The following is a 14,603-nucleotide window of genomic DNA, read 5'->3' as shown; positions in this document are numbered from 1 at the left end:
GATTTAAGAACTAATTTACTGTCAGTGTCAAAAATGACAGATAAAAATTATAAAATCCTCTTTGAAAAAGAAAAAGCGACAATATCTGACATAAATGATAATGTACTGATAACAGCAAAGCGAATTGGCAATCTATATTATATTCAAGAGAGCCAAAACGCTGCAAATCTTGCCGAATTTAATTCCAAAAATGACTTTGAAAAATGGCATCATCGTCTAGGCCATGTCAACGAAAAAGATATAAAGCTCATGTGTAAACAAGGAATATTAAATACACCAAAATCACTTCAAGAAATTAAAAACTGTGAAGTGTGCGCTCAAGAAAAAGCTGTCAATCAACCATTTCCAAAATCCAATGACGGGAGGACAACAGATTGACTAGAAATAGTCCACAGTGACGTAAGCGGTCCAGTTCGATGCCCTTCTCACAGTGGACACAGATTCTTCATCACCTTCATAGATGACTACTCAAGATGGGGTGAAGTATACTTTTTAAAACATAAAAATGAAGCGTTAGAAAAATTTGAAATATATAAATCTATGGTTGAAAATTTTACTGGCAAGAAAATTAAAATGTTACAGACAGATAATGGTCGAGAATACTGCAATTCAAACTTTGATAAATTCCTACAAGAAAATGGAATTAAGAGGAGGTTAACTGTACCATACACACCACAACAAAATGGCGTAGCTGAAAGAAAAAATAGAACCCTGGATGAAATGGCAAGGTGCATGGTGCGACATGCTGAAATACCAGGTACATTTTGGGCTGAAGCAATCAATACAGCCAATTATATTCGTAACAGATGTCCAACAAAACCTTTAAATGGCAAAACGCCTCACGAGCTGTGGACAAATAAAATTCCAAACGTTGACCATTTTCAAATTTTTGGGACAACAGTATATGCCTTAGATAACAAAATAAACAAAGGCAAATTTGATTCACGAGCAAACAAATGTGTATTTGTTGGATATTCAGATACATCAAAAGCATACAGAGTCTGGAATCCAGAAACTCGAAAAATAATAATATGCCGCAGTGCAAAATTCATGAACGATAAGTATTATAATAATATGTATGAAGAAATTCTAGGTGAAGGTGGGGACATGGTGAACCAAAATCCACCATCGAATTCCTTCAAAATAATTAATAATGAACCATCAATTAATAATGAATATATTTCAGACAATGAATCCATTGATGATTTCCAACTAGCTCCAGAAACACCTATTAGAGAAAATCTACCAGATAGACCAAATAATACATCAATAAGAGGTCGTGGTAGACCAACTATATTGAGAACAGGTGGTAAAGGTAGACCTAGAAAAATATATCAACAAATAAGAAACAATACAATAGAAATTGTAGATGACTCTGAAGATGAGCTACCAAATGAACTAACAGCTGATGAAATTGCAAACCTAACTGAAGACCCAATTACAATTCAAGATGCCAAAAATTCTGATGATGCCGAAGAATGGCAACAAGCAATCGAAAATGAATTACTATCTCAAATTAAAAACAAAACATGGGATATTGTACCAAAACCAAAAGACAGAAAAGCTATTGGCAATAGATACGTCTTCAAGACAAAAGAAATTCCTGGCTCAATTTCTGGCAAAAAGAAAGTCAGATTAGTAGCTAAAGGATGCTCTCAAAAATCAGGTGAAGATTATTTTGAAACATTCTCACCAGTTGCAAGACTCACTTCAATAAGAGTCATGGCTGCACTAGCAGCAGAATTTGGACTCATGATACATCAAATGGATGTCGTAACAGCCTACCTGAATGGTGACTTGAATGAGAAAGTTTACATGAAAGTCCCTGAAGGGCTTGAAGATATGCTGACTAAAATGTTGTCAGGCAAACCTGTCGGATCGAGTAGGCAGGTCATGTCAGACACACGCATTTTAGAAACAGCAGAAAATTGGAAAAATGAACTCCATAATGAGAACAACAAAGTCTGTTTATTAAGAAAAGCATTATACGGACTTAAACAGGCTGGAGTTCAATGGAATAGGAAACTGGTAACTGAATTGAAGAAATTAGGTCTACAACAGCTTACTCAGGATCCATGCATGTTTGTCGCCAGAGACAAACACGACATCATGATAATATTAATATATGTGGATGACATGCTCATTGCATCTACTGCTAATATTACATGGATAAAATGAAATCAAATCGTCACTCAAAGTTTTTGAAATGAAAAATCTTGGTGAAGTAAAACGATGTAGGTATAGAATTTAGCAGGCCTAAAGTAAATGATGTAGTACAATTAAATCAGAAGAAATACATAGAGGATATTCTTGAAAGATTTGATATGTCAAACTGCAAGCCAGTCTTGACTCCTATCGAGGCTAACTGCAACTTAGAGAAACCAAAGAATATAAATAATGATGAACTCCAAAGATTTCCATACAGGCAACTCATTGGAGCTCTGATGTATTTAGCCATTTCTACCAGGCCAGACATCTCATATGCAGTAAGCTATCTTAGTCAATTTTAACTCATGTTACTCATCTGAACATTGGAAAGCAGCAAAAAGAGTTCTCAGATATTTAAAAGGCAGTATAGATACCAAGCTTGTATATAAAAGAACTGGTAAACAATTATATGGTGTTGCTGATGCTGATTGGGCAGGTGACAGAAATGATAGAAAATCATATACTGGATATGCTTTCATATTGGCTGGTGCCAGTATATCATGGGAATCAAGAAAGCAAAGAACTATCGCTTTATCTAGCACTGAAGCTGAATATATGAAACATCAGAGTCAACCAGAGAAGCGTTATACTTGCAAGAGCTATTTCGTCAGATTGGTATGTTAATAGAACATACAACTATTTACAATGACAATCAAAGTGCTCAAAAACTTGTATTTAGCCAAGCATATCATTCTCGCACTAAACATATTGACATTAGACATCATTTCATCAGAGACGTCTATGAACAAGGGCGAGTAACACCATCATACCTATCAACTGATAAGATGCCAGCAGACATGTTAACTAAAGGGTTAACATCCACAAAACTGACAAGTTGCAGCCAAGGACTTGGTCTACAAATAACGTAAACAACAGGTTCTACGTCATCATCTTTGAGAGGAGGTGTTGGAGATACAAAGTCTGATGACACGTCCCTGACTAAATATATTTACAATTGCTACACTACCGGACACAAATCTTAACTTACAGGCTGACACTAAACAAACATACACAACCATACACTACACACACACTATATGCACCCCTATATAATATACTCATTCCAGTTCCGGCCGCCGTGCACTTTACACTCTTGCCTCGCATTATATATTGTCTGACTGCTAATTAAATAAACGTAACCAATAATATTAAATTGTACTTGTTATTATTTATGATCTACCCTCACATAACCAACAAATAATGTGTGATTTTACTCATAGACATATATTTATATAATTCTCTAGTTAAAAAAAATGAATTTATTGTTAATTAGTGTTTGAATAACATGTGCTTCTTGTTACTCTAAATTGTGACATTCAAATTCAAATTAGAATAATCTTGTCGAGTGTTAAAACAGTGTACATCAGTCATATCCGTGGAAAGATAAAACAGTATACATATGTTCTTTACTCATTTACCATCATCATTATTATACTGGCTTGATCTGACTTGATCTGGATAAAAATTTATTAATTTAATAAAAATAATTTCGAATTAGTCAATCGATTGAAAATATGGTTTTTCTTCTTATAGTTTTAATGAAATACAATTAAAAATTCTATATTTTTACGATAAATAATTGACATCACTCGGACCTGAACTCAATGATTCTGGTGTGAAATTCCAGAGCCTTACCTACTTAACCACCGCAGTGATTATAAAACGTAAGAAAAATTTGTCTTCTTAAACATTTATTCTCCCGTGATCTAGTTTGATCCAAGTGCAGATCAAGTTTTATCAAACTAGATCTAGTCAGATCTCAACAGATCAAGTTTGATCTGGTCATATAAGATTTGATCTGGGCGCAGATCAAGTTTGATCTAGTCAGATCTGGTCAGATAAGATTTGATCTGTACCCAGATCTGATCAGATCAAATCTTATCTGAGCCAGATCAAATTAGATCAAATTAGATCTGATCTGATCTGAAGATTTTTCCCTGGGAAGTGGGATCATCTGACCACCTGTCTCCATTTTTTCATTTCATTATCAGTGGCGCCATTTCTCATATACTATATCGTGATGCAACTGGTGAGCTACAGCAATCAGTATCTGCTAACCGTAATAATATTGCTTACGTTTCCCATGACCTTCAAAATAACATGAAGTTAACTATCTCTGAGATTAAGGATAGAATCCAGCGTAACAACAATTTACTTATCTTCAATTTTACTGATTCCCAATCACCAACTGCTGCTGAACGTCAAGCTGATGATTATCGTAATGTTCGTCAACTCATTCACTCTACTGGCTCTGCACCTATTATCAATGCTACTGATAATATCAGAGTCATGAGAGTTTTTGAAATTGATACTTCTAGTAACCCTAAGCTAACCCTTAAGCTAATTTGTAACAACCCTGCTGACAGCTATATGTTGTTACAGGAACTAATTAAGCTTAAATCAAAGCCTCAGTTGGATCAGTTGGCGAATGCAGTCTTCACCAAAGACAAAACTGTTATGCAACAGGAAAATTACCAACAAATAAAAACCATGATAAATCAACGTTTGGCTACTCGGAAAACTGACCTTTGTATAAGAGAGGTAAATGGATTTTATGTTATCAAATCCAGACATAAGTCCAACACTTTACCTCATCAACATTAAATTAACCAATAAACGTCAAAATTCTTATTTTTCGGGTCTATTTTTATTTATTAAAAAAACTCACCAACAAAAATTTTTTCATATACGGATCAAAATTTTCGTCTTTTTTCATTTTATAATATATCAGTTTTTCGAAATAGTCTCTGTATTTTTTCATATAGTTTCTAACCAGGTTTGTGTGAAGTGTACTCGGCTGGCCATAAAAGCCTATGTATAACCTCCTTGAAAAATGTCAACTTTATTAATTAATTATAAAAACCACCGACAAAAAAATTATAAAAAAATTAGGGATTGTGTGTTATCCTATTTAAAAAAATCACTTCATTTCAGCTAACTTCACACTGAAAGGTTTTTATTTTGTTATTATTTTTTTTGTTTATTGTGAAATTAGCTGGAATAGAGTGATTTTTAATTTTTACGGTGGGACGCTTCGCGTCGCCTACGTATTGAATTTGTCTAAGAAAAAAAAAAAAGTGTCGTAGCTCCTTAGCCAATAGACCTAGAGACTTCATATTATGATCAAAAGAAGCGTATTCTTCATACCTACAATTCGTATATTTTCGTTTTTTTAAAAAGCAATTATTAAAGCCGTAAATGCTAAAAATATCAAATTTGTCATTTTGTCTTTTTTTTTAAAAAATTAATAACTCTTAAACTATCCATCTGATTAACTTCCACCGACTAATTTAAAGTTTCATTTTAATTTTATCTACAATTTGACGCAAATTTGAACGCGATATCTTAAAAATTGACAGAGATATTGATGATTGAATACAAAATTTTATTTTCGGAGTCACAGAACCGATTAACATTGGGATCTGTCAAAATTACATTGAGACAGATTAGTTGCACGAAGTTGGCAGCCGTGCTCAGTACAACTCACTCACACAGATGAACCGTATTTTTTACGTAGGTGTTTAATATTTGTATTGTTGATTATCAAAAGATTTTTTTTTTTGGTTTTTTTTTTTTTTATATAATAATTATTGCAATATTACGTAGGTGGGATTTTTTTTTATTTATTTTTATTTTTATAAATTAAATATAAACATGTATTAACTTTTTAATTATTTTTATTTTTATAAATTAAATATACACATGTATTAACTTTGTTTTTTTTCTTTATTTTTTCATGTCTTGATAATAATATATTTTATATCAACAAAAAAAAAAAAAAAAAGTATACCTAATTTTTTTTGATAATTTTTTATCAATCTTTTTATCATGATCACTGTTTTTTGTTCTTTCATTAATGGAAAAAAAATATTATTCAAAATTTTATATAAAAAAAAATTAGAAAAAAGGTTTTTTAAAGTAATTCTAAAAGTCTAAAAGCAATCTAAATCTAAAAGCAATTTTTTAAAAAAAAGCTGTTTAAATTTTGGTGGTTGTTTCAGAAGATAAAAAAAAAAACTATGTTACCGATAAATAAATTTTTTATCTTTCATTCGTTGTTCTGTTGCCGTACTGTGAACATCCATAGTGCCTCGTTATTTTATTATTATTATTGCATCAGATATCTGTGGTTATCAGTGGTTATTGTTAATAAAAGAAAAACTACTCAATCATTTGTTGTTGATATTATTTATAATAAGCATTGGTGATTTGTATTGGTTTATTACGTATAGTCAAAATAATATTTTAAAGGTAAGTTTTACTATATAAAGTAGAATAAGATAAAAGAAAATAACCTATTTTAGTCATTAAAACAATGGATTGAAAAAAATTAATTACTTGTGTTTCAATTGATAGCACAACATGATGAATGACAATCAGCGTAACCTAGTAGAACGCAAAAGAGCTGAAGAACACAAAGCTAGACGTTTGCAACGGCTAGCAGCTCGTCGTGAAGCTGTAGAACTTGAACAACAACTATTAATTGAAGAAGAAATTGCCGAGGGTATTATTCGTGATCCTGAACCAGTTTTCAGTCAGAATGATAATTCTGCTGGTGGACGTGGTGGTAATACTGCTGGTGGACGTAGTGGTAATTCGGGTGGAGGAGGTGGTGATAATTCTGATGGAAGTAATAATTCTGCTGGAGGAGGTGATAATAATACTGCTGGTGGACGTAGTGGTACTTCGGGTGGAGGAGGTGCTGACAATACTTCTAGTGGACGTGGTGGTAATTCAGGTGGAGGTAGTAATTCTGCTAGTCAACGTGGTGGTAATTTTGGTGGAGGTTCTGCTGGAAGAAGTGGCACTGATCATAATGATGAAACGAATGTTTCTGATATTTATAAACAAGAAGCAAAGTAAGCTACAACAGAAAAAAATAATTTAAAAAAAAAATTGAATAAAAACTTGAACTTTGAAATTAATTATTTTTTACAGAAAGTGGCGCCAAAAGTTTTTCACATTGCTTCGTGGCGAAAACGATCAAAATATCAGTAATGACCAACGTGTTGGAAATTTAGATAGGGGCAATCCATATGGTGGTAGACGTGATGGTCGTGGTGGACGTGGAAGACGTGGTGGACGTCGTGGACGTCGTGGAAACAACGGTGGTGTTAATTACATTTTTTATTCTCGTTAACTAAAAACGAAACATAAAAACTTTAATGACAATATTATTGATCATTAAAGAAGATATTTAAAAAATATCTGATTTATTAAAACATCAATAATATATAACAATTAATTAATTGTTATTAACAATTATTGATGATTACTATTCTAAGTTGATTCATAAATTAAAAAAAAATATATCACAAAAGTTTATCACACAAAACTATTTCAAGTAGAGTCTTGAATGAAAGTTTTTTTTTTTTACTTTGTTATTTTATTGCATAGTAATCTACTCCAAGTCAATTTTCAAATTTAACAAAGAAAAGTATTGCAATGCGAGTCTTAAAATAAGAGTAAAAGTGTAAGAATAATAATTATTATTTATTTCTAAATGGTATTGCTGCAGCATGCCATTATATAATATTATATTAATAAAATATACTTATAAAAAATGAGTTGAAAGCTCAAAATACTTTTTTTTATAAAAATTAATACGTTGAAGCAAACTTTAAAATAATTAATAAGAAAGTATTACTATACCATAGTCTTGTTTTTTTTTGTTGATATTTGATTTGATGATATTTATTTGTTTAGACAATTTATTAAAACAATCCAACAAGTGAACAGATACTTATTGATAATTCAATACTTCTGTCATTTCAACTTGACAGCATGATTGGAAAAATTTTGAATGAATTTAATCACATATGATGTGGTGTTTTTTTTTAATAACAGCAAATTGTGATATTTCAGCAACATTTGCAAGATTATTTCTTTGATTAGTTTCTATGAAATGATCACTTGTTAATAGAATAATATTAAATGCATCAGGTGATACAATTGCTACATTTTAGAAATGATAGTATAAATAATTACCAATAATTATATATATATATATGCATATGTTTATCTGTGAATTTGGAACTTTATAATTCAATATATTTTTTAATTTATATGCCATATACTGTATGGTATTAAATTACGTGATGGTACAATTCTGTCTAATATTTCAGTAACAATAATTTTTAAATTATTAATACCATGAGATAATTTTTCGTACCAATTTTTTTTTTTTTTCATCATCAATCCATGCATTGTTTCCATATTTATTAATTTATTATTTGATATAAATTTATCAAGAACAGATCCAAGTATATATTTTTGGACAATTATCATCTAATTTTATAGAATAATCAATTGTTATTTTTTTGATATTATTGAGTCATTTACAACAAGTTCTGATGGTTTATCATGTTTTAAATTATATTCTTTTTCTAATGAATGTTCTAATAATATTTAAGTTGATGATATTTGCTTGTTAAATCAAGATTAATTTCTTCACTTGTATTAATGGAGCATGATTTATCAGATTATCCAGCAAGTGAATAAATACTTATTGGCAATTCAATACTTATGTCATTTAATAACTCATGAATTTCATCATTTTCACTTGGTCTAATATCATATTTTAATAATAATGTATGTGTATTACATATATCATGAAGTGTTATAAATATTTGTGTAACTTCAGTGAATTCATTCATTCCAAGATGTTTTTTTTAAGTGTTTTAACTTGACAGCATAATTGAAAAGTTTTTTTAAATTTATCATGACAATTATTAATGGACGAGTTTAAATACGAAGTATTGTTGTAATTCATTTTTTAATTATTAAATATATCAAATTATTTAATTCAAAAATACAGCTTTCTACCGTTTGCATAAATAAATAATTGAAAAAATTCAAATAAAGAAATTCAATTTACAAAAAATATTAAAAAAAAAAAGATAATAATAAAAAAAATCAATTTACAAAAAAAAAAATATTAATAGTTCATGAATTATGAACAAATACATCTCTTTGTTTAATAGAAAAAGAATAAGTCAGTTATTATTTCACAAATAATAAAGAATATTTCTTTCACAAAAAAAGAAAAAATTATTTTTGATATTTAAAATATTTACCATTAAAAAAAAAAAGTTCTAGGGGGTATAGGAATTTTAAGTTATCATTAAGTTAGTACAGTCTACACTCTACACCAGCACCCGTATTCACAGAATAACACACTTTAGGGCTTTTTTCCTCCACTGGTGGCGTTTGTGAAGCTTTTGTTTGTGAAATCTATGTAAAAAAAATTTGACAAGCGCCATCAGTGGCAAAAAAAAGCCCTAAATTGTATAAAATCGTCGAATTACCCATCACTGGTCTACACATATAGATGGCTCTCTATGATGGTTACCAGCTGATTGAGCTAATTGAGCCTTTTTTTTTTTTATAATATAATAAAAAAAAAATTGAGCCTTTTATTACTATGAACAATTGTCGTTCAAAGTTGACATGTAGTGTATGTTTTTCTATTCATTCACGTGCCAACAACTTCAATTGAGTGAATCAAAGTGACTAATCTATTTGTTTTTTTATATATAATTACATCGATTATATTTGTATGAGTTTTGACAAGAAATTGTGTTCTGTTTTTATGTTTCCTTATTCTAACCTATAATACCTATCCTTGGTGTAGATCCTTGTAATTTTGTTATTAAATTTTATTGAATTCCTGTAATTTAATGTAATTAATCAAGTGTCATTGAATCTGTGTAATTAAGTGTGCTTAATTGTTTTCCTTATTTTTCAGCATTATTTTTCTTATTTTTCATTTGAGAAAAATCTGTTTGCCTCGTCAAGAGTATTTTTCTCTTTTTCAGAAGTCTTTTACTTGAGAGTGTTTTTACCTTCTTTCGGAAAAGAATTATTATCCTTGTCAAGAGCATTGCTCTCTTTTTAAGAAGTTTTTTATCCTTGACAAGAGTGTTTTCATCTTCTTTCGAGAAAGAATCATTATCCTTGTCAAGAGCATTATTCTCTGTTTAAGAAGTTTTTTTTATCCTTGAGAAGAGTTTCTTTTGTATTTTCTTATTAATAATTCGTAATAAAAAAAATGACAAAATACGATCCTGCAATTATTTTAGGGCAGAATAGGGATGCATGGCTTTCAGATGACGAGATTGACTATTTTAGCATTTTGTTAAATGATCAATTCGGATATGACATTAGAGAATCGTGGAAATTTCATGTACCCGAATATATGATACCAATACCTCCTGAAAAGAAGCATATTCAGTTGTTACATTCAGCAGAAAAAGAAATGTATGAAGAAGGTGCTATTGACATGGAGCAAGGTCATTGGATATGTACTTATTACGATGGAGGAAATGTGCTGAAAAACAAATCATAGAAAGAGAAAAAAATTCAGAATTGCAACGAAAAAAATTTGAAAATAAAAAACTACGAGCTGAAAAACGGGCGTCAGAAAAACTCCAAAACTTGAAAGATCGCCTCAATGAAAAATATTCGTTTCGTGAAAATCATGTGTTGCAGCTTCAAAATTTGAAGAAAAAAAAAGATCCAAAAGCTAAATCTTCTCTTGACTTTATTCAAAAAATTCGAGAAGTTTCAAATTTTATTTGCTGCTGTTGTGAAGGACTTTTTTTCAAAAAATCAGTCACACAAAAAATGAATATCGCTTCTTTAATGTCCAATTACAATAAGTTTACGAAAAATGAACAAATCGAAGATGAAAAACAGTTCCGTTGGATGTTTGTTGAGTACGATTCAAATCATATTTGTTTCACATGTAGTAGTAACATTCGGCAAGGCAAAATACCAATTATTAATCCTCATTGTGGCTTGAAGTTTCCCGTAGTCGAGGATGAAATAAAAGATTTATCTGATCTAGAAGAAAGACTTGTGAGTCCGATTATTCCTTTTATGCAAATACGAGAACTGATGAAACACTCATTGAATCCTCAACTTGGTTGTAAGGGAGCGATTGTAAATATTCCAGTTGAAATAAATGATATGGCGGGAAAATTACCACGAAAGATTAAGGATACCTTAGTGATTCAGCTAAAATTAAAAAGACATTTGAACCATAAAACTGATTATTTGTATGAAACTATTAGACCGACAAATGTTCTCAGTGCGTTAAAAATTTTGATTCAAAAACCTCTTTACAAAAAGTATGGCATTATGATCGATCAAGAAGCTTTAAACGAATATAATCCTATGAATCATGGGACTCAAATAAATTTTATAGTTGATCCAGCTGATGCATTAGATAGTAATGATCTTGAATACGATGAATTTTTTCAAATTCCAACTCTTATGACAGGTGAGCATATCATTAATGATGGAAACAGTGAGCAACCATTATTAGTGGATAGAGGAATATTCGACAATGCTATCAATGTATATCAAAATCAAGATAGCCAAGTTTCAGTTACTTTTCAATACTTGTGTTCCGTAAATTCAATTTTCCATGGACTTGCTACACTGTATAAAACTAATTCAGAAGTGCAAACGTTTCTTGAACAGCAAGATAATTCGTTTTGTAGTGCTCTCATAGCCATAGTTAATACTGAAAACGAATATACGCGTAAATCAATTTGGATTAAATTTTTACATGAAAATCTATGCAGTCAATTCGAAATTGATCCAGTTGATAACAGTTACAAATTGAAGGGTGCAGATATTTCTGAATCAGCAACAGCTATTTTGAAAGGTATAGATTCCATCAGGCTTGAATGCTTAAATGAGAAATGCCCTGCTAATAAACACAATAGATCATGCTCTGTGATAACAACTTTAATGGGAGACGACTTCCAAAATTTTAATGATAATATACAAAACAATGTGATGGAATATCAAATAACTGCTGGTCAGTGTATGAATCATGAATATCATGAAATGAATTTAGGAAAATTTCTGTTTATTAATCCAGTAAACTTTGGTACCCAAGAACATAATCCATTTGATAATTGTACATTGTTAGATATTCCTGATAGTTTAATGGTAAATCATATTGATTATGAATTATCGTTCATCATCAATTATATTCCCCCTTTATCCTATGACTCAGTAGGTCATTATTATTGTTACTTACGTCTAAAATCAGGCTGGATTAAGATTGATGATATTCCGAAATTTGGAAAAACGGCTATTGCCGACATGAAAGAAAATATAAATCCCTGTTTAATTGTTTACACTTTAGTAACAGTTCAAATCTTGAAAGAAAAAACACAAGCTGTTGTGTTATCTAGTGCGGATAAGATTGAAAATCGTACACGGAAAAAAATTTTTAGCTGCAGCAACGAGCTGGATAGCTGTCTCTCCTATCCACGGCTAACTAACCTTTGGATAGTTAGCAGAGGATTGTTATTTTGGCAATCCACATTTGACAGGTTACTATTTTTGTGAAAACAGCGTACCTACTCGTTACATTAGCTACACTTTGGTTAGCTGTGGTAGCTATCCAAAACCTGACAAGCTGGTATCGCTGTAGTAGCTATTTAGGATTGCGTATATGCATAACTATAAGTATATAGACATACGAAGTACAAACAATACATTTACTAATTTTTAAAATTATTATCTAATTAATTTTATACTAAATTTGATGCACCAAATAAACGCCAACTTGAATACAAAATCTCATGCTAAATTTTTAATAACTATATGGATTATCTTAGTCATTGTTAATAATAATTTGGTGTATCTGTCAAAAAAGAGAGGTTATGAACACAACAACTGTTGACATTGAGATTATGTCGAACCTGACGAGTTGGTTAGCCACGCTAGCTATCCAGTCGGCTGGAATAACTAACCGATTGTCTTTTTAATATATCGGGCTTGATTATTAAATCAACTATCCTTTTTTAACTATCCAAACGCCTCGTGACTGCAGCTAAAAATTTTTTTCCGTGTAGCGAGTTTTCTGACACAAAGAATAGTCATTCAAACAAAAATGCTGAATACTTAGACGACAAAGAAATTATTTCGGCGATACATCTCGATAATGACGTACTCAATAAACTAGAAAAAATTGATAACTACGATGAAAAATTAAATTCTTCTACGAATGAATACAATGAGAGCGTAAACGAAAGAAATGTGAATATAGATAAGTACGAAGAAGAAAAAAATGATAATTCAATATCAGGCGAACATGGGGAAAAAGAAAATTTCGAATATTTGTTTAAAGAAGAGTTATTTCCACTTACAAATGAATGCCCCGAAGAGAATGAAAAAAAAGGAAAACAAATAGTAGATGAAAATAATAATTATGAGGGAATTGAAACCGAAGATTTTGACAATATATTTGGCGAAGAGTTATTCCCACTTATTAACGAATGTCAGGAGGTTATGATCGTAAAAGATATCAATTTTAATGAATATGAAAATGAAAAAAAAAATACTGAGTCAGTTGATGAAAGTTCAATACAAGTAATTGCTCCGGGACAAAGTAAAAAACCTGTTTCATGGCATTCTATTCCTAATATCGATGAGCTCGCGTTTCCTACGGTATATGGTGGAAACTGTATAGAATATGATAAAAAAAAAATTTCTTATACTCGAAGAGTAAAATACGAGATTCGGCATAATGATCGAAGAAATTGTAAGCCAAGAGTACTACTGTTTAAGGCAAAGCAGAAGATACTATCATGTATAGAGAGTTGTGTCAGTATTGCCATTCGCAAAGTTTTCAAAAACCAAAATTTAACTGTCAAAGATGTAAAAGGCCCTGAAAATGCCGAAAAACTTTGTTATGATGATGCAGCTTTCAAATTTTTGAGGATCATTAGAACTAGTCCCGGTTATTCTGAAAAACGGGGAAAAGAAGCAATGGCGATGGTCAGACAGTTAGGGCTGCCCAATTTTTTTGTTACACTTGGGCCTAACGAAACTTTTGCTCCAGAATTACTTTTGCAATTAGCAAGAAATGAGGCTAATAATAATAATAAACCAGCCATTGCCAACACACTTGCTGAAGCTTTGAATTTATCTCATGACGAAAAAACCCGTTTAGTGAGAAACGACCCGGTATTATGTGCTGAATTTTTTCAGCATAGAGTCAGGGCTGTTTATGCGTATGCAACCCAAAAATTAAATGGTTTATTTGGGGAAAACTATGTTGTCGACTACTTATGCCGACGTGAATACCAATCAAGAGGTGCTGCACATGACCATTCTCTAATGTGGGCAAATGATGCACCTGTTGCTGACTTAAAGAATCGCTCTAATATGAAAGAAATAGAAAATTTTATAGATCGTATAATATCTTGTGAGTATCACGAAAACCACACAAATATGCACTTCCACATCCACCACTGTACTTTTACGTGTCGTAAAGAAAGAAGAAAATCCAATTGTCGATTTAATTACCCAAAATTTGTTATGCCAGAAACAAAAATTTTGTTTCCATTGGCAGAAGAAAAACGTACCGA

General features: G+C 30.9%; 1 protein-coding gene across 1 annotated transcript; it reads left to right on the top strand.

Moving 5' to 3' along the window:
- Nucleotides 1–2,206: 2,206 nt before the first annotated feature.
- LOC122850887 (keratin, type I cytoskeletal 9-like) lies at nucleotides 2,207–7,348 on the top strand. The gene is made up of 4 exons (XM_044149943.1): nucleotides 2,207–2,234; nucleotides 2,543–2,823; nucleotides 6,565–7,067; nucleotides 7,147–7,348. Exons 1-4 carry the CDS (start codon nucleotides 2,207–2,209, stop codon nucleotides 7,346–7,348), a joined length of 1,014 nt encoding a protein of 337 aa, XP_044005878.1.
- The last annotated feature ends 7,255 nt before the right edge of the window (nucleotides 7,349–14,603 follow it).

The sequence above is a fragment of the Aphidius gifuensis genome, linkage group LG3 (genome assembly GCF_014905175.1).
Source record: "Aphidius gifuensis isolate YNYX2018 linkage group LG3, ASM1490517v1, whole genome shotgun sequence".
NCBI classification, from domain to species: domain Eukaryota; kingdom Metazoa; phylum Arthropoda; class Insecta; order Hymenoptera; family Braconidae; genus Aphidius; species Aphidius gifuensis.
This window is presented reverse-complemented; position numbering and strand designations above follow the sequence as displayed.